We start from the raw sequence: 22,185 nt of genomic DNA, 5'->3' as shown, positions 1-22,185 counted from the left end.
TTTGCATGTTCTCCCCGTGTTTGTGTGGGTTTCCTCCGACGGCTCCGGTTTCCTCCCACAGTCCAAAAACATGTAGGTCAGGTGAATCAGCCGTACTAAATTGTCCCTAGGTGTGAATTTGTGTGTTTGTGTGTGTGTGTGTGTGTGTGTGTGTGTGTGTGTGCCCAATGACTGCTGGAATAGGCTCCAGCATCCCCGCGACCCTGAGAGCAGAAGAAGCGGTTCAGATAAATGGATGGATGGATGGACTTCGGTCATATTTACACAGCAACAGAAGTTCTAATATTTTGGATAACTTTACATTAACAAGCCTTCTGTCAAATAACATGAGATTGGAAAACATGATTTTCATTGGACTTGATCTTTAAGTGTTTCAGAGCACCAAGAATGGATTAATTGCTCCTGGCCATGCTGTGTGGTCAGATCAGCAATGTTAGAACTCTTGCTGTCAGAGTGAAACTCTCTCACAATAACAGGAAAGAAGACAGTGGTGTCAGGAAAGAGAGCTGACTCTTATGACAGTAACATGGACCTTACTGCAGGCAGATGGGACAGCCCTGTCTGCATATCTTGCTGGTATAAATAAATAACTAAATAAAATTGGGCTGTTGGCAAAGAGGAAATAGGAAATATATAGGTGGTCCACTGCACAACCACAAAACATGTGCACTTGAAACAAGGCAGTAAATACATGAGGTAGGATTGCTGTGCATAGAACACACGTGCATTTTATGGGCATATACATAGGTAAGTCCCTACATGCTCAATGTGTGGAGCAGTTATAAAATGGGTCCACGGGAGCTTATCTGGATTACATCTGAGATGGGATGTAGATTTTCTCCTCTGCACCTGCAGAGGAGCCCAGAGGCCTGGGGAGAGAAGGCTTGGCTGGGAGGGTGAGGGTCAATTTGGCATTAAGCCTGGAGAATGAACTTTAACTTTCTGAGGAGGAGAGGAGCGGTACTGAGAGGAGTGGAGTTTTCCCAGTTATTAGAAGTGAACTGGCATGAGAAAGAAGTCTCTCGACTGAAAAAGATGCTGCTTGAAATTATCCATTACCTGTGATCATCAAAGATGCTGAAGCCAAAAGGTAGATAGTTCAAAGCAAGAGGCCCTGCTGATGTTTCACTGGATTTTACAAACTGACAACTACCCTATTTCCAGCAGACTAAATAGGTGAGAGGAACTTTACTGACCCCCAGAGAGGGAGTAGGTCAGTAAATCTGCCTTTGGAAAAAACAACATTCTTAGATAAGCTGCCGTTTCGTTTGTTGGAGAGGAAGTCATACTATAGCCTTCCAGCGGGAACCCCCCCCGGGGTACCCCCCCCCCACAGGATTTGACATTGATGAATTCATCATATCCCGTCCTTTGTACGCTATCTTTTAACAGCCTTTTCATATTGAGAGCATCTTCCATATTTCATAGATCCCTGTAATTGCCCTAAAAATGTTTAATGTTTCAATCTCTGGCAGTATTTCCTGGGGACTGTTTTTCAAAGGGGATGTACCTGTCATCTCTACTTCTATCCCTTGCCATAATTGTTGCCATGGTTACAAAAGGAGATTCACTGTAGATACAACATGGAAAACATTTCAATCACAGGGCCGCCCGCCTGTGCCATCACGGGCATGGTTTGATGGAAAGCACAGAAAACCCAACAGAACATCAGGGGTCAGCTTTAGATTTGATCTTGTCTGTTCAAGAAGTAGGAGAAATGAACTTGTCTCGTGTCATAAATTGAAACTACTTGTGACTTTGTAAACAACTGGACAACTTTCAGGATTTCATATTGCTGAAAACCTTTCCACCTACATGCCAACAATTCTAAAGCTGAACAAGGCTTACATGTAGGAGGCCAAATAGCTTATAGAGAAAATCTACCCTGCTACAGAAATATGTCATTCCTGTGACCTTAAACCTTTTAGTCTGGATATTCTTTTTAAAAATCACTTAGTGAATATATTAAGGCCACTTCACTGGTGATTAATAGGAGTTGACTTTTCTCTACCTTGCCTATTTCACAGGAACAAAAGCTCCATTTTAAACAGAAAGTTGACCCTCAAACTGCTGGTAAACAGCATGGTTGACACCAATCCCTTCAGCGTGGCTGCCTATACATGAATGGTGGATGATTGGTGGTTTCTCTACTTTTCTTTCCCCCCTTCTGCTCAGAGAAGCAGAAAACACACTGACATGGAGGCCAGGGGCACCGCACAGCACTCAGATTGCAGCAGCTTTCCTTGCATAAAGCAATGGTGAAGTTTTTAAATGCCGACCTGATGTGTGCTCACTGCTGCTCCACTTAACCCACTTGACCAATAAAGCCAGGGCATCGCTCGAGAACCAGCAGACACTCACTGGATAAAGGCAGGGCAGTGGAGCACAGGTGCAGGGGATCACAACACACCCAGGTAGGCACCCTCTCTGCTGTCAAGGCTCAATATCCAAAAAGCTCACCCTACAGATCTTTAGATTGCTTAAAGGTGAAATCTGCAATTTTTCTCAATTAATAAGTGACTTTTTTGTGGGGGGGGAATCCCCCCCCCTTTATCTCCCTTGTTGTATTCGGCCAATTACCCCACTCTTCCGAGCCATCCCAGTTGCTGCTCGCCCCCCTCTGTTGATCCGGGGAGGGCTGCAGACCACCACATGCCTCCTCCGATACATGTGGAGTCACCAGCTGCTTCTTTTCACCTGACTGTGAGGAGTTTCACCAGGGGGGCGTAGCGCATGGGAGGATCATGCTATTCCCCCCAGTTTCCCCTCCCCCCTGAACAGGGGCCCCGACCGACCAGAGGAGGCGCTAGTGCAGCGACCAAAACACATTCCCACATCTGGCTTCCCACCCACAGACACAGCCAATTGTGTCTGTAGGGAGGCCCGACCAAGCCAGAGGTAACACGGGGATTCGAACCGGTGAATAGCCCGCTACGCTACCTGGCACCTAATAAGTGGCTATTTTAGCTATTTGAAACATGGTTGACAATGTGGTAATTCTGTTGGACAAGGAACCAGTATTACAGTTGAACAGCGTTCTAATAAAGACTGATGTAGGAGGCAGCGAGAAATGAACTTATTGCACATTACCCAAGCTCAATCAATCAATCAAGTTGCATTTTACATAGCGGGCACATTACCCACTGTAATATACTACAAACTTTATCAAACTGTATCGCAACATTTTTTTACAGTTATATTGATTGTCCATCCAACAGAAGCATCAACACAAAAGCATCACATTTCAATCTTTTTCTCTTGTTGGAGTTGTTTCCAAAATCTACATGTTTGCCCATGCACCAGTGTTCACACCACCCGATCCAAAAATTTTAACGACGATACGAAGACTGCTGAACGTCTCCAACCATGGCAAAGCTGCCAGTTCGTAGCATGTTACCCGACACCAAGGTCCAGATGGATACAATAATGACTTATTTATGGAGGAAAAGTCATGTATTTCAGCTTTAATAAATTCACTGACACTATGCATGCTGGGGTCCATTCGGTTACCACAGTTGTATAATCAACCATGGTTTGATTAATTGGCTGCTGTGTGGAATAATCCCCAAAGACATGCTAAATGAACCATTATGTGCTTTAGTTAAGGCCTACAATGGTAATCTTTGCAGAGGTCTCCCCTGCCTATACTACAATCTCACTGCAGTGGAGCAACTCTGCAGCAGCAGTACGATAAGCGTGTAATACAATGAATAGTATGTCTAAAATGGCTATATCAGTGTATAAAAGGTAGGTAGAGGGAAAATTCTGAGAAAGCAATAGAAATTATGCCCACCTGATCACAGATGAGTTCCCACTTCTTCTCGTTGTCATACTGCCGCAGTAGTCGAGCTTTGTCTGGAGGAAGGTTCATTGAGTTCTGAAAGGGGGAAGAGGGTCAAAGTTAATTGAATGTTGATGATGAAATGTCATCGCTCAAATTACTCCAGCTCTCAGACAGCCCACATTCATTTAAAAAATGCAGCTCAACAGATGGAAGGGGAGGGGTCCAAAGGATACTGCCCATCATAAGTGGGTATCACACTTTTGACTTTTTTTTCCGCTTCAAGGATCAAGCCAGACTAAGCATGAATGAGCGCCCCCCCCGCCCAATACCCTGCTCCACGCAACCAGTTTGAGATATTCAATTCTGATAGTTGTCCAAAATCATCACCGTCTCCCACAGCTGGCCAGCAAACCGCTTTCTTTCAGCACCCGGGGGGGTTACAGGGGCTCTCCATGAGGGGTTACAGGGGCTCTCCATGGGGGGTTACAGGGGCTCTCCATGAGGGGTTACAGGGGCTCTCCATGGGGGGTTACAGGGGCTCTCCATGGGGGGTTACAGGGGCTCTCCATGAGGGGTTACAGGGGCTCTCCATGAGGGGTTACAGGGGCTCTCCATGAGGGGTTACAGGGGCTCTCCATGGGGGGTTACAGGGGCTCTCCATGAGGGGTTACAGGGGCTCTCCATGGGGGGTTACAGGGGCTCTCCATGAGGGGTTACAGGGGCTCTCCATGGGGGGTTACAGGGGCTCTCCATGGGGGGTTACAGGGGCTCTCCATGAGGGGTTACAGGGGCTCTCCATGAGGGGTTACAGGGGCTCTCCATGGTAGTTGCGGAGCAAGCGGATGGCAATCCCTTCTCACATTCGTGTCCAGAATTGAATAGTCGACTAACGGGCCGTTTCCACGGCAACGTTTTCAACATAAAACGGTAAAGTATTGTTGCGTTTTGGCCGTTCGTTCACACGACAGCGGCGGTTTGGGGTCCTGAAAACACAAACTTTTGAAACCGGGTCCCGGAGTGACGTCTTCTGAAGACGCAACTCCAGCGTCGCCGCGTAAACCAGCAAAACCGCTTCCTGCGAAAACGGTGACGTCACGGCCCCATTTCGCACATGCGTATTACGTTTTCAGTTAAACAGGCGCAAGAAGACAATTTAACAACGGCAGATTAGCGAGCTGTGTTTATGCGGTTATCTCCGCTAAGTTTATTAACGCTCATCCAGCAATGTGTAGACTTGCTGCACCACTACTGTGAACAGCGGAAACGCTTATTTACATGCGCCGAATTCTCCATCCAAAATTATCTGCTTTCCAGCGTACACTCGCCATCGTCTGTTTACTCACCGCTCTGAGAAGAAAGCGTTTGTGCGCAGGCGCATGATGTTACCGAGGTCCACCGGAAGGGCGCTCTACTACAAAGTTTCACCGCCCTCTACTGGCCTGGCATGCACACTACAGCGTTTTAAGTCGTTTTTTGCGGATCCGTGTGCATGCGGATCGTATTCAAAACGATGTCGTCTGAACGCGGAACTTCTTTAAAACGCAAAGGAAAAACTTTTCCGTTTTTAGCAAGACCGTTGTCGTGTAAACGTAGCTGAAGTATCCAATCTACAGCTTTCCTTCTTAAGGTCAAGCCTACTGCAAAGTTCACCCACTTATTTGAATCCTTAGAACAGGTGGTTACACAGGTAATTTCAGTTTACCAACTCCCCCTCCCTTTTCCCCCCAACTGTACCTGTCCAATTACCCCACTCTTCCAGTCTGTCCCGATCTCTGCTGCACCCCCTCTGCCGATCCAGGGAGGGCTGCAGACTACCACGTCTCCTCTGATACATGTGGAGTCGCCAGCCGCTTCTTTTCACCTGACAGTGAGGAGTTTCACCAGGGGGACGTAGCACGTGGGAGGACCACGCTAGTCCTCCCAGTCCCCCCCCCCCCAAACAGGCGCTCCAACTGACCAGAGGAGGCGCTAGTGCAGCGACCAGGACACATACCCACATCCGCCTTCCCACCCACAGACACGGCCAATTGTGTCTGTAGGGACGCCCGACCAAGCCGGAGGTAACACGGAGATTCGAACCGGCGATCCCTGTGTTGGTAGGTGACAGAATAGACCACCACGCCAACCGGGCGTCCTCAGCTTACCAGACTTACAAAAAAAAATCCACGACAGAAAAAAATATCAACAGAAAAGAAAAATCCTAAATTTCTGCCTTGCCAATTAGCACGAACTGATTTCTTGCACCATTAAAAGACTGGCATGGTCATCATGCACCAATGGCATGATGAGCATGCCATTGGTGCAGAGAGGCAAATCATCTTTGCACCGCTGTCTGGGCCGCTGCTTTGAAGCGGAGGCCTTGACCCCATCATAACAACCAGAATCAAATGTACTCCGCACTCATCCAACACTGCTCAACAGCCCCGAGATCCCAAGGGATGCTCGTGAGCGACTGATCACGTGAGTGAGTGAGTGAGTGAGTGAGTAGGTGCAAATAAGAATGAACATGTCTGTACGAATTTCTGTTGAGTGTGTCATGTACAAGAGGAAGGACCATTTTTCAGCAATATAGTGCTTTTAACGTTGATTTTCGCAGCGTAGTATATAACTTTATTTCTTAATTTTCTGTGAGGAGGGAAAATAACATATTCCTTTGTGATAAGGCCTACAGACACAGTCATTTTCAGAGAATTGTGCGTAAGTGCAGGACAATCCAATGCAATCCATGTGTTGGTTCAAATTGTACATGTGTAAAAACAAAGCCCCTCATCATCCAAAAAAAAAAAGGATTAGGCAATTCCTTTTTCTTTTCCTGCTTGCCCTAGTTTTCTTTATCAACATCTGCTTCACGTAACATCAATGTAGTCGTGTGCCGTATGGAACACCGCACCCCTGCGTGCATTAGGGAAGCTTGAAACAATTAACTAGTGCTTCATCGTGCCACCTATGTAGAGCACACGGGACACGGTGCTCGCATGTCAGCTGAACATATGTGACCAAACAATTTTCTAAATCCCTGACAACTAGTTTGACTGACCCCTGCCCCGGCCCGCTGTAAAACGACAGCCTACGCTTGGCAACAAGGAGCCAATTTCAAAGGGAAGCCTGCTAACATGAGAGTGATTTTTTGGCAATTTATTAGTGCTTCTTGGTGAAATAAAAAGCTTGGAACTCCTCTGACGTTGGATAGTCTTCAATTACACGCAGACTACAAAATGATGGTGGGAGAATGTTTTTCCACTGCTTGAGAAGAGGGAAAGGGAAAATGTGGCCATTATGCAGCACTCAGCTAGGGGTTCATTTTCCCTCTCGTTCATTGGACAGGATCATCTATCAGCATGCGCACAGCGCTGAGCCACCATTTTTCCATTTTCCAGCAGTACAAGCAGGGACAGCGAGAGGAGGATGGATGAGAAATATTCTCAGACCTGGTCTGCGAATGGGAAAGTAGTCTAATCCTCACATCCTGTCGTGGGGTTTTAATGATAGTGTATGTCCATTTATGTCTTTTTTTGTGTATTTATGTTTATGTGGTTCATATTTATATATTTTTTTTGTGTATATGTATTTAGGGCGGCATGGTGGTGCAGTGGTTAGCATGGTCGCCTCACAGCAACAAGGTCCTGGGTTCAAGCCCTGGGGTTGTCAAATCAAGTCAGTTTTATTTGTATAGCCCAATATCACAAATTACAAATTTGCCTCAAGGGGCTTTACAGCAACACAACATCCTGTCCTTAGACCCTCGCATCGGATAAGGAACAACTCCCTCCAACCTTGGGGGGGGGGGTCGTCCTGGGTTGTCCTCTGTGTGGAGTGTGCATGTTCTCCCCGTGTCTGCACGGGTTTCCTCCCACAGTCCAAAGACATGTAGGTCAGGTGAATCAGCCATGCTAAATTGTCCCTAGGTGTGAATGTGTTTGTGTGTGTGTGTGTGTGGGCCCTGTGATGGACTGGCAGCCTGTCCAAGGTGTCTCCCTGCCTGCTGCCCAATGACTGCTGGGATAGGCTCCAGCATCCCGCGACCCTAATTAGGATAAGTGCCTTGGATAATGGATGAATGGATGGATGGTATGTCTATTTATTTATTTTTTGGTTTTATGTTTTGGTGATGGTGAGTGGGTAAGGGGGGGGGGTCATGCTGCCACTGACACACAAGGCATCAAGCACTTAGGACCCAAGTTTGTGCTATCATGGCATGCTTTGGGCATCTCTACACTCATTCACTCTGAACTGATCTGAATGCGTGTTGAAGCAAAATCAATGATCAGCGATATGGTTCAGGTCAGGGCAGCACAGTCTGGGTACCAGGGGGGCAAAAGAGTCTGAGTGCCATCTATTTTCCTGATCGCTACTGGCAAGAAGGCCACAGAGTAGGTATACAAATCCGTGCACGCTTGCATAATGCACACACACACACACACACACACACACACACACACACACACACACACACACACACACACACACACACACACACACACACACACACAAATATAAGAACAAATCCATGGACACTTGAGTATGGATGGCCCTATTAAAAAGAATAATTGGGCCTATTGCTTTATCTTTTGTATTTCTATTTTCAAATAGACATTACTTTCCCAACTTCAAATTTAAACTGCAACGATTAAAAGATTGCTTTATTATGTAACCCGGTGAAGTATTTACTTCCTTGTTAAAGCCATTTGCTTTATAAGTAGAGGCAGGCCATGTTAAACTGATTTTTGTCACAGGAACGTCGATAAACCCATAAAAAGATTTGAGACCCCACTTTGAGAATCCACGAATTTAAAGCTTTTCAATACCTTCTGCAATCTTTAGATGCTTCAAATAAACTCAGTGAGGTACAGAAAGGATATGTGTGTTTTACTTGATACCAAGTCTAATACACAATAGTAGCCTGCCATGCCTTCCCAGTCTCCCAATGAACAGGGCCAGCAGACTGTATTAGTATTCAGCAGATGCTCCTGGTCAGGCTGGCTGCTGCTTTGCTGACTGCAGAGAATTGGGAGACAGGAGAGCTCTATTGACTTAGCCTGGCTGCTAACCAGATGGCTAGTATTAGTTCCCCTTTCCTACCCTGAGCACATTAAATAAAACTTGACACCTGTGTACCTGGTTGCAATAAGTAGCAGAAAACCACTAATGGTCTCAACAAATTAAGCCACGTTACATTAAGTGCCAAAACAGTAGGCTCCTTTACGACATCAAGGTGGCGAGCTCAATTTAAAGGAGAGTAAAGCGATAATGAAATTAATTTCTTGGCTTTTCTGCATTGACCTGTTTGGATATTGGTGACCTGTTGGCCCGGGAACAAATGAGGTTTGTGGTGGTGTCACTGATGTAGGTGCCGTTTTCCTGCAGACTGGCTGCATTGCTGGCTGGCATGCTGGCTGCACAGTGCTTTGAGCTTCCTGTCTGGTGACGCTCCAACTTAAGCAAAGAACTGCTTCTAACAGCTGTTATGTCCTCCTAGTGCTAATGAACTGTGACAGGCCCTCAGCCTGCTGGGTTCAGGTTACTCTCTGTCTACAACCATGCACCATGCACCCTGTATGCATGGTTGTATGCATGTATGCATGCATGTGTGTGTGTGTGTGTATGTATATGTATGCATGCATGTGTGTGTCATGTGTGTATGCATGTGGGGGTCAGACCTATGTTCCTTCAGCCCTATGTACCCTCATGAATTGATATAGCTAGGTTAGGATGAGGGAACATAGACAAGCTCCCAGTGTATGCGATCAGCTAACGGGCTAATTAGTAAGCCAAGTAGCATACAGGTTTAATACAGCCTATGTTTTCCAGTCTGGTGTGAGTGAACAGTAACAGTGCTCACAGAAGTTAATGGGTAGTTAAAAGTCCGGTCTAAGAAATTACATCCCAGGGAGCATGACTAATGAACCCTGACCTGTATTCGGATCAGATGTCATTTCAGTTCTTTCTACGGGCTCTCTTTTATAAGCCTGATATGAAAAGATAAGTGTCATGCTCATAAAAAAAGATTAGTTCGAGCCTTTGATGAGTTAATGAGTAAAAAACAGACCTGGAAAAAAGCAAACTGCTTTGAATAAAGCTGACTCAATGTGACTCAGACGTAGCTATGGTGAAGTCGCTCAAGCAGTTGTTTTCATGGACCCTGCTATCATAAGATCAGTCTCAACCAATGAGCAAATACGCAGCGCTACATGAGGTATGGATGGATATCTAGTAATACTTACACAACACGATTAGAAGGCTGCTAAACTAATGGTCAACCTAGCACTGATCTATCAAGTAATACCCTTCATTATAAGGTCACACGTTGACTGGTCTCTCCAGGAAATACTTGTGGACGCATAGCAAATCATCCACTGACTACTGAGTGTGATGTTCAGTTTAGGGGAATACACTTTTAAGGACACAGGGAATTATGGGATAGAAAACAGAGCAGCCACGGGGAGCGGAAAGGTAGACGAGAGTCAGTCGGATTATGTGCACGTTATGCATGGAGCGAAATAAACATGCCGAAGTTCCACGGCTAATTCAGAAACGGTGTTATCATCTGTGAGAGTGAAAAGTAGGTCATTACACTGAGGATTGAAGCATATATGAAAACGACCCGCACCGCTATATTCAATGACAAAATTCTGACAGATATCTAACAACTTGTATCACATCTTAAAACACAAATTACAGCTAAATGAGGAAAACTGGGCCCTTAAAACATTTGACAAGCGGTCCGCGGTGGTGTAGCGGTCTAAGCATCGGCTTTGTGTCGATGCAGTTGCCCACTGGGGACCGGGGTTCGCGCCCCGGTCTTGTCAGATCCGTCTATGGTCGGACTCGATGAAGCAGCAATAATTGGCAACGCTGTCTTCGAAGGGGGGCGGAGTCAGCTTGTGTTCGTCACATGAATGTGTCTCTGTGTGTGTGGGGGACAAACAGTGGTTCAGCCTGGACTCGCTTTGTCACGAAAGTGGTGAGGCGTCTCCTTCGAGACTGCCGGCCAGAGAGATGCAGTTGGCGAATGCATGCAGTACGAGGGTGGGTGTTTGAACTAAAATAGGGATCGATTGGCCACTAAATTGGGAGGAAAAAAAAGGAAAAATCAGAAATAAATAATAATAAAAAAACATTTGACAAGCAACAGGATATTGTAATAACGTGGAAACTGCAGTTAATGCAGCAGACTACAAAACAACAGAGCATGGGTTAAACCTAAAAAGGATGCAATATCAATCCAACCCTGCTGCTGAACTCATACTGGGGGTCCACGCCCAGGAATGCCACTCAAACACAATGTGTCGAGCCCCTTAGGCTCTTACAGATAGCACGAGTCATTAATGGAGCAGAACCAGAGTTGACTCTGAGCCTTTCAGCCAGCCACTATTTCCCAGGTGGTCTGTGAAGAAATAAATGGCTTTGACACCACAGCTGGTTCGAAAAGCAAATAGATAGCGCACAAGATGGGTCCACTTTATTTGCTGTCGAATGACTAGGAAAAGACGTAGACTATGATGTCAAAACCCTTGAGGTCTACCAGTGTCGGTGTCTGATGACACCGCAGTGAGCTGGAATATGCCACGTGCCTGACCATGCATAGAGCAACATTGGGCATCAGTGCCACTACTACGTGTTGCATCAAAAACATGAATCGTGGGGCGTCCGGGTAGCGTAGCAGTCCATTCCGTTGCCTACCAACACGTGGATCACCAGTTCAAATCCCCATGTTACCTCCAGCTTGGTCAGGTGTTCCTACAGACACAACTGGTCGTGTCTGCGGGTGGGAAGCCGGATGTGGGTATGTGTCCTGGTCGCTGCACTAGCACCTCCTCTGGTCAGTCGGGGCACCTATTCAGGGAGGAGGGGAAACTGGGGGGAATAGCGTGATCCTCCCATGTGCTACGCTCCCCTGGTGAAACTCCTCACTGTCAGGTGAAAAGAAGCAGCTGGCGACTCCACATGTGTCGGAGGAGACATGTGGTAGTCTGCAGCCCTCCCCGGATCGGCAGAGGGGGTGGCACAGCGACCAGGATGGCTCGGAAGAGTGGGGTAATTGGCCGGATACAATTGGGGAGAAAAAAAAAGGGGGGGGAACATGAATCATGGTCAAAATCAGGTGGGCCTCCGAAAAGAGTCCCCTTAAAAGAAGATCCCTATCCAGACCTCAAATCAAAACTTCTGCTAAAATCATTCAGTCATTCTTAATGCACCACGGCAGCCTGAAAACTACACTGCAAGGATAAAAGAAGACAAACTTTTGCCATGGCAACAACTTATCTGGAACATCCATCCGCCCACATCCCCAGACCCATTAATCAGTTAGTTACCATCCCCACATGAACTTTTTACACACAGGGAGGGAGGAGAAACTCACAATAAATGTGTCTGTAATGCAGCACCAGTAAGCGTCCCACCTCATCTCAGATCTCATTCAGACCCGCGATTGATAGGACCCCAGAGACGCACCACAGTGAACGAGAAGTGTATCTCCCCCTTTCCTTTTCCACCTCGTACCCTGTTCCAGAAGTTCAGAGAAAGGTAGCTCTCACACACTGGTGCTCTTTTACATATTGCCGTGATCTAACTGAGCCAGACTATTGTTAACTGACAAGAATAGTTGTAATAGTCAGTGGAATAAAACATTGTTTTGCCAAAGCAACCCCTATCAGTGTTTCGCCCTCTGTTTACCAACCATGAGCTGGCAAACATCTCTAGGTCAAGAAAAAGTGGCTTGTTCTGCTGTGGTTGAGCCAAAAGCAAAGTCGCTAACTTTGTTCGAGTACCGCCGTTATTGAGAGGATTTTTTCCCCTCAGCTCAGTTGTGTGCTTCACATCCAGACAATCGACCAGACACAAGCAAGGACAGTTAAGAGTCTGGGAAACTAGCTGGCCTGGGCTCCTTGTCAGCTTGTTTGCCTGGTCCTCTCATATTACCCTATTCCCTCATGGCTTCTCCAGCTAGCCAACACTTCCAGTCTGACTTCATACAAACCAGAAACAAAACAACCAGCAGCAGAGCACGGTTCTATCAGCTATATCAGCTCTTGCAGGAGCGGAATAGATGCTGTAAAGAGTCAAACTGAGGGAAGGCAAATCTAAACCAATAAGCCAAACACATCTAATGCCGTTTGGTCTGCTATGACAGCATTTCCCTGACCCAAACTGTCTAACATCTCTTGCTCTTCCAAATGTTCTTTGTTTCTTCAAATCGATGTTCTCAAGCACCACTCTACATGCCACAACCTGAAAGTACACCCATGAATGCTTCAGGTATTGACGACTAGTCAAAACACTCATTTGCAAAGTTGCTCAATATTGCGGATATGACTAGGCGGTGTGCTGTTCTCTTACTCAAACTAAAGTGCATCAGTCAGAGCCTGGAGGCGTGCAGAACAGTCCTTATCTAAAGCAGTGAGATAGATACGAGGGGGTTAGAGCATACAGCCGTGTTATAGCTGTTTCTAAATTATTAAAAAAAAATTCTTCGGGTATACCGAATTTGATATCCAAGAATGCACAGATGCATAAAATGACAGGTCATAAATATTGCCTGCATGTGCCACATGACTCCAATTTGCAGCCCACCAGCAAATCCACATGGCAGGGTTCCATTTCTGTTCCTCCCCCATCAACGGGGCCAAGACCGAATAGATCCTTAACTCCAGTCCATGTCAATAATAGTCTGAATCTTTCATGTCCGCAGCGGGGTTAGTGCACAAGTGCACGCGGTGGGGTGAGAGGGGCTAGCAGTAGGACCGCCCACACGCGTGGGCGTGCGCTGGCCAAACTGAGCTGTTCCCCCCTCATTAGTGCAGCACGTCTCCATAATCCTTGGCATTCTGCGGGGGCACAGGTGTCCCCCGTCTGTCCTCAGATTAGCTTTGTAATCCCCAGGACCCCCTGCGCCGGTCCACAGGCCTATCCCAGCAGCCTCTGCTGTCAGGACGGTAGTGTTTTTGTTTGTGAAGCTGTTGAATGGAATGTCTGCAGAACTGAACGGAGAGTTTGAATGTTTGAGCTTGGTTTTCTTCCTGATTGCACGCAGACAAAATTCCATTTGTTACAGAAGAGGAGCAACCCAATTCTAATTTGATACGCCGACTCATATGTAGAAATGGCCGGATCTGACACTACATGTACCCTGGCATCTACTCCTAAGAAGCCATCCGCCTGGAGACCGCCAGTGAACACCAAGCCATTAGACTTCTACCTAAACATTATAGATTGTGTGCATTGTTTTAAATGTGCATATTCTGCATGAAGGACTTGCATGCTGAAACCATCCAAACACCAGACATGTAGCTGAGTGGGTTTGGAGCAGCAAGAAGTTGTCCAAATAAAACAAGTGATACATGCACACAGGGGAGGGTCCCGCCAGGCCAGATGTTGGGTTGCGAAAGTGCGTGGACCGAGGTGGAGTCAATGTTCCAAATGCAGGGAACAAAGAATATGAATCAGAAAAGTTGTTTATCTGAGAAATACACAATGGCTGAAGGGAACCCTAAATGTGGTGGATTATAGAAATTAAGTCATTTGTTTACTTGAAAGTATTACACAATATTTCCAGAAAAAGGGTCACAGTATGGATTATTTTCTTTTTGGGCACAATGTCTTTACAATGCATTCCAAGTTTTGAATCAGCATTTGTGAGTAACAAGCACGTGGACTGACTCACGTTTGTTCACAGATTTTTGAACAAATCGAGCGGTAGGCTCAAAGCCTCTGATCCACAGATGCATTTTTTCAAAGGGTATTCACATCAGCCGATCACCTCACTTTTTGCTTTGCATCAACAATTGCCCCTGTTGACCCACGGCGAGGAGGGGAAATATGGCTGATGGTGTTTGTAGTTAACTAACAATTAAAGAGAAAGAAATAGGCGCTGCTTCCTGTACTTGCATGGTTAGTCGTATTTCCAACGATGCAGTTTAAGTGTGTTAAATGATACGGCCTTATTAAAACAGAGTCTAGTAAATGTCTGTTCAGTTGGGAATAGGTCCGTCCTTCCCGTCATCAACTGGCTTGAATGGCGGTATCCGCCCGCCTCAGCCCGTAACCTTGCAGCTTAAGTCTTGAGATCTAGAGGAAGATCAAGAGGAAGATCCTGCTGAGTGCCGGTGTTTAGTACCAGCAGTTATCACTATCAGCCTACCGACCATCAGAAGTCACAACCTATAAATGAACAGACCCCTCGTCTTAATCACACAATAAACAACAGAAGCCAAGACAATGCCAGTAACGCAGCACATTATTTTAGAGGATTGCATTTATCAGTGTAGCTCAGAGCCATGGACGGGGCAGTACAATGCTGCAGGACTATTTCAGGAGCCAGTGCAGTCTTCTTCATTCTACACAGTTAACCAGGCAAATAAAGATTAAATCAGTGAATTGCAAGACAGGTAACAGCCACGTTACATTAAGGGGAGTTAAATCTTGAAACTCAGACTAGCTTTAGCACTACGTGTAATCCTTTTAGACATAGTAATCTGCTTTAGTCTATTCACTACATCATCCCGAGATACACAACTGCACAGAGACCACATCAACCAAGAATGCAGTAGGGTGCCATATCATGGTAAACAAAACTGAATGCGAGCTGGAGCAGCAAGTCTCAACTGCACCGCTGGCAAACTGAGCAGGGCAAAAACAAACAGCCACCCTTCTGATACAGCGCCCTCACACATGCATGCTCACATGCACACAAAAGTAAATGGCTCTTTTTTATGTTGTCAAGCAGTCTTGACTGTGACTTGACTGTGACATGGCCTTCTAAGACGGCTACAGAGACGAAGCCCAAGCTGCACCCACAGCTACCTGTTCTCGTTTTGGGGTTGCTGAGGTGGAAAACATTCAGATGAGCTGCAGTGATGTTTGGAGGTATCAGGTGATTACCCTCCAGCATGTTGTACAAAAAGCAAGTAGCAGCATGGACACCTAGTGGGCCCAGAGCTGTCAAATCGGGTTAGGGCTGCCGTTTGCTACATCACTGCCTCCGGACCGGTCCTGCCAGCCTGGCACAGAAACACGGATCAGTACAAATGAAAGCACAGGATTCAGTAATAAACTGAGTAGCTGTAACCCCGCACCCAATGAGCCCCTTGACATCTGAGACCATCGCCTCTCCGGCACTGAGGAATCCTGAACAAAGAGCAGTGCAGATCTCCTGCCTCCCCAAATCACCTGCCCCCCCCCCCCCCCCGCTGCACAAACATGCACCTGTATCGTCCAATCTCGGAAGGCTATTTAGGAGATTGACCAACCTGAAAATGCATAAATACACACACACACACACACACACACACACACACACACACACACACACACACACACACACACACACACACACACACACACACACAGTCTAGAATTTGGCCTGCCAACTTTGAAAACAAATATCAAAACCTTTCCTTTGCTTTAAAACAAATTGTGGGCGAAACTCCTCTCATGTCAACAAATGGTGGTGAGAAAAGGGAAACACAATGCCAGCCACCTTCTTTAGCTTCTGAGTTCACCGCATTTCATATCTCAATTTAAATCCTTAACCAGAAGCCATGTTTGGGTTTCTTGTTTACTGTAGTTTCAGGACTGTGTGTGTGTGCATGGTGTGTATACTGCAGTTTCAGGACTGTGTGTGTGCGTGGTGTGTATACTGCAGTTTCAGGACTGTGTGTGTGTGTGTGCGTGGTGTGTATACTGCAGTTTCAGGACTGTGTGTGTGCATGGTGTGTATTGGGGCCGGAGTAACAGGCACGTCGAGCGACTCTGTAACGGCAGATTGCCACGCTGTCTAAAACCCGCTGACTTGTCATCGAGGCCTGGCAGAAAAGGATCGGAGTACATTTAAATGATTCAAATGCAACAGGACCTCCCATCCTGCGCTGCAGATGTTGCTCCTGGCAAGACGCTGCAAAACAAAACCTTCCCCCGTTCTGACTCTGGAAGCCTCAAAAGCCAACACTTTCCTCAAGAGATGGTTGCGCATCAGATGGAGAGGGAAAAAAAAGCGCAAGGCTGCATTAATGTTGTGACTTCTCAAAAATCTGAATATTTCAGCTCTGCTCAGACCAGGAAAAGTACACCCTCCATTACGACTCGTTGCAGTTTCCGACATTTGGAGGGCAGCTTACAACCAGTCTGGCTCCTGGGTTTTAAAATAGGCTGAGGATGGACAACATCTCCTCACTTCTCCAAGAAAGTGCCGACCAGTAGACCATAAACCCTTGCCAACATACGGACTACATAAAACAGTATTGTGCAATTCCGAAAGCCTACAGCGAGGCAGCCGTAGACGAGACCATTACAAGCCGCTGCCTTATATCATAAGGTAAATATCCTCGATACAGCTCATGGCCCTGAAATGTTAAGAACAACAATAGAAATACCACCAAGATAAAACAGCACCTGGTGCCACAACACACTGGAATTTATTTGTCAGAGTGACACTTGCATTGGAAGTCCAACTTTGTTTTGGACTGGCTTTCTGACAAAATAAAACACAATGAACATAAAACAATTCAGTGATGTCTAATAATATTTGATAAAATGCCAACTCTTCTGCAGCTGGGACAAACTATCTCATTTTATAGCCCAGCTGTCACCTTGGACCATGCACAGTCTGGCCATAACGCACTTTACCATGGAGGCAGTGTGCAAGCTGTGACTCCCTCTCCTATTGTGTGGCCCCTGTGCCAGTCCTGCAGGGGGAGGCTGGCGACTGGCTGTGACCAACAGAAAGGCGTCAGGCTCGGCCATGCCCAAGTTACATCACCCTACACCTGCTCTTTACACAAGAAGGCCCACAGCACTGAGAGGACTCGCCAAGTGCGAGGCTGCATCCAAAAGCAAAGGCTGTTGTCCTGGCAGATGTTGAAAATCTGCTGGGGAAAGTACTGGTTTCGTTTTTTGTTTTTGTTTTTATTGGCCATTAATATTCAGCAAGCAAAAAGCTCAGCTTGTGCTGTTAGTGAGACAGAGGGTTTCCATGTTATGATCCTATCAATACCAGCCTTAACAATGCTGCACCAAAACAAGGGTCAAACTGTAGCACACTCATGTCGAAGTTAATCACTAGAAAAACAACTAGAAATGTAATAAAATACAGCCTTATTCAAAACCTTGAGCGAGGCTGAGCCACAATTTGACATCAATATCTTTTTTTCCTGGTTAGCCATTTGTGACGTTCCTACTGCCCGCACAGCAGTAGGGGAAAAGCAAAGAATTGGATAAGTTAAACCACCCCCAAATGTGCAAAATGTCAAAGCTAAACTGTGGACAACAATAACAACTGAAGCATCAGTGGTTTTGATGCAATGGTGCTTGCACTCAGCCAAAAGACTAGTTCCCACACAATCCACCGACCCTCTGCCAGCCAGGCAAGAGGCCTTCAGGCTCTGCTGCAAGGCTTTAAAAAGCGTATTATCGCACACCAACACAGTGCCTCACATCCCTTCTGAGGGGTTGCACTAGCCAGCATGCTGGCTGCCGGATCTCATCTCTATCCCCAGCAGTTAATGCTGGATGCTGTCACGGCTAATTGGTGGAGGAACAGAGTGGGGCTCCAACAGAATGTTACTGCTGACTGCAACTCAATTGAACTTGTTAAAGAAACACACATGCCCATATTCATGCATGTACGCCTACGTGCACCACTGAGAGAAACACACACACACACACACACCAAACTCCACTGCACAGTGTACTGGCCATGGTGGTGGCCTCTCGCGTCCTGCCGGGTCTGGGTGTAGTGCCAGGCTCTGTCTTGGGCTCTCCACCGCATAAAGAGCAGCTCTGTTTCCCTCGGCCTGCTGCACGGGACCCAGCTACTGTCCACCCTCCGCTCCACAGAGTATACCCATTGTTCTGTGCTTTTAATGAAGAAGCGTCAACATGAAAATTTGAAGAATGCTAGCCTAGTCATTTGCTGGGTCCCAGGTTGAGGCTGTTGTAAGGGCGAAAAGGACGGAGTGAGCCCGAGCCTCTCAATGTGACAAATTAGACTTTATCTGAACATGAAGGTTACTGATGGGGCCGGTGGACAGGGCTGATTTTCAAAAAGAGTGTCTCACAACGGAAATAACGGTAGATCGTGGCCCTTTACACTGTTGCCTTGACACAAAGCAGCTTAAATGTAATCTGGACAGACTATTGAGAGGAGCAGATATAACAACAGCTAAGCCTACAAGTCCCCATATGGCATTTAAATGAGTACACACCGCCACAAACTTCCCTGCCTCACTGACAACAAAGTCCTGGGGTTCAGCAAACACCATCGCCCACGGATCAAGATGGCTGACTTTTTCAGTGGGGAAATAAGTCATATGAATTAATGTATATATGCATATACATATGATATGCTGGTGGTTAGTTGGGTCAGAAGAGCAGCTATGAGGCCTAAGATACATTCTCGTGACTCAAGAGTCATCTTCCTGTGTTTCAGTATATAACTCAACCAATGACATGTGACTCACATAGATTTTGGAATTTCCGATCGTTTCACACTGTGGTTTGAACCAGCATGCAATTATCCATCCAGAAAAAGCCCCTTCGTAGCCTATCCTACCATGGTTTGCTAACTGGTAGTGCTGGATTACAGATTAGGTAAGGAGTACACGGTAAATTGATCTAAAGAGGTTACCGACAATACCGTCTATAAGTTAACTTCACTTGGGAGTCAGCAAAGTGTTACGGAGGGCCTTACAAAGGTTATCCCAATACTTGACGGTCTTCCCTTTCAGTCTGCCTAGTGCAACCAAGCTTATTTTCCTCAGGGGCTTGACTCAGGTCACAGATGCTATGGCAACCACAAGCGAGGGGCAAGCTTGCAGGCGTGCTTTCAGGGAGAGCATACCATTTTGCCCGTGGTGTTACGTAGGAAAATGTGAGTCTACAGTACACCAAGAACAACAATATTCAAAAGATTTATTCAACACAAGCCGGTTTTAGGTCGCTGTGCTCGATCTTACCTTGACATGAGACACATCGCAAAGGAGGGGGGGGGGCACAAGGAGCATGCTGCTCATCAACAAAAACTTGGGAAAAGAGATTACATTTCTGTTTATTTATATGTGTGGAAAATTAACAGCCTCCAGTAGCTCAAACAAAGAACATTTGGACCCAAATTGTGGCCCCTCTTCATGGTCAAGGTCACATGTGAAATAGCTTCTCTTATCATGGCAAAGGCCTTGCATTACAATTAGCCCATGTCTCGTTTAAATATCAGCTTTGGCCCCAGGGATTCTCAAGACAGAGACTTCAATGGGAGTTCTTCATTTAGAAGAAACAGCAGATTCAGCCAGCAGCAAACCTCGACTTTTTCAGCCCGCTGTGCGCTGTGCACATGCACACACAGCTCACTGACTTTCACAAGTTAGCTGCAGCAAGTTAGCAGCCGGGCAGTGACACTGGCAGAAGCACTGCAGAGTGAAGGAAACCAGAAGGGTAAAGCAAACGGCTGGTAAGCAGGGAGAGTAACCAGAGTCGGAGCATGGTGCTTTGAAATTAGAATAATGGAAACATGTTAACGAGCACTTCAAATCTACTCAAAGGTTTACCAATTCTGTAATGACCATCTATTCTGCGTCATGTAACAAACAACTCGAGAGTGCGACTATACATTTAATAACTTAGTTACTGTGGTTTCATCGAAATAACTGTAACAGGAGACGCTGCATATGCACCTCCCTGTCTAATTGATATTGTTTAAATTAACCCTACTTAATACAATGCCAAGACCCAGGAATCTAACTGAGAAACATAAGCTTACTGATAGTGACGGCTAATGCAAAGGTTAGCGAGTTTGTTTCGAGCCAGAGGGCCAGCACTGTGCCGGTGCAGAAGCAAAGGTTCTGCATCCCTGCGGGTTTTCAGCCAGTCTTCTCAGATGATGGAAATCATGAGTCAAGGTCTTAAGGAGGTGCTTTCCACAGCACCACAACATGGACCCTAAGTCAGATGTGTCCTTGCTAGAAATTACAGGTTCTACGGAGAGGTCAGCGTTTTAATGTGGTCACATACAGCTCAAGCCTTTAATCTGTGTGGTTCCTTACTGTGATCCAGGACTAGGCAGTTGATCAAACCTATTCAGGGTTGCAGCTTAACCCTTATGTAAACAGCACTGCTCCTATTCCATCACCTCTGGCTAGAGGACGTGGAAGGAAAAGAGGAGAGCTGTATTGCAAGCAGACCGTTAAAGATTCACAGCCTCATCAGCTAAAAATAGGCAAATACAAGTGATGCATTACATTTCATGTTAAGGAACAAAATACGAAAGGAGATTAATCAAACACAAGAGACACTGGCACAGTGAGGCTTATCATTAGCACATAATGTGGAGAATGACTGACGAGTGGGTGAAATGATGAAAACAGTGATCACTTTCTGGCAGCCACACAAATTCATCAAGTTACAGTCTCATCAGTGCTTATCGCTGGCATGGTAGGCTACAGAGATAACGAGGACAAGGGCTCTTACGAGTCAAGAGCCATTCAGACTGACGTGATTATGAGTCATCAGAGCCAGGTGCTAACTCTCACCAAGCCAATCAATAGGGTCCGATGCCATCAGGTACAGCTCATAGGCATTAGTGTTTAAACAGCAGCTAATAATTCTAAATGCCATGTATTCCTCCAACTGAACGTGTAGAAGAAGAAGAAAGCCACTTTATTCTGTCATTGTACAGGTTACAATGTCTGCATTAACCCATCCTATTGTACAGGAGCAGTGGGCCGCTGCAGCACCCAGGACCACCTCCAGTTCTTCTTTCCATTGCCTTGCTCAGGGGCACACACAGGAGTATCAACCCTAACATGCATGTCTTTTTGATGGTGGAGGAAACCGGAGCACCCGGAGGAAACCCACACAGACACGGAGAACATGCAAACTCCACACAGAAAGGACCTGGGATGGCCTGGGGTTCAAAACCAGGACCTTCTTGCTGTGAGACAACAGTGCTAACCGCTGGGCCACCATGCAGCCCATTCCTATTTGTCCCCCTTTTGATTGACAGGACATAATTGGAGATAACAATTGGTTGTTTTGAAACGCTTGGCCAATGGTCAGTTGTGCAAATCCTTATTTTTAATCGCCCAACACCAATTATTGGCCAATACATTGGTGCATCCCTAGGAGGGAGATTGTGAGGGAGTTTTTTTTTGACACTTTATGTGGAAAATCACTCCAATGGCTAATCCACTAACTCAACTCATCGTTTCCCATTGAACTGGACCCATTGAACCTGACAGGTGAAACATTTTACAAATGTAATCTGGAAGAGTTCCATACACCCTTTGCCAACAACTTATCCGTTCTCATTGCAATCCGTTGAATTTATTGCTGGGGAGATTGTGAAACCAGGTTCCAGAGGCGATCGTCACACACCATAGGAAACAGGTGACTCTATAGGCAGACGTAGTAAACCT

The 22,185-nt window shown here is 46.2% G+C and overlaps 1 protein-coding gene across 3 annotated transcripts in view; it reads right to left on the bottom strand.

Annotated features, from left to right (window-relative positions):
* fmnl2a (formin-like 2a) overlaps positions 1-22,185 on the bottom strand; it is an 88,938-nt gene that overhangs the window by 61,675 nt on the left and 5,078 nt on the right. For all 3 annotated transcript variants that reach the window (XM_056289098.1, XM_056289096.1, XM_056289097.1), the window contains exon 2: positions 3,794-3,877. In XM_056289098.1, the coding sequence (XP_056145073.1) occupies positions 3,794-3,877 (84 nt within the window). The remainder of the gene's footprint in view (positions 1-3,793; positions 3,878-22,185) is intronic.

The sequence above is a fragment of the Lampris incognitus genome, chromosome 11 (genome assembly GCF_029633865.1).
Source record: "Lampris incognitus isolate fLamInc1 chromosome 11, fLamInc1.hap2, whole genome shotgun sequence".
NCBI classification, from domain to species: domain Eukaryota; kingdom Metazoa; phylum Chordata; class Actinopteri; order Lampriformes; family Lampridae; genus Lampris; species Lampris incognitus.
This window is presented reverse-complemented; position numbering and strand designations above follow the sequence as displayed.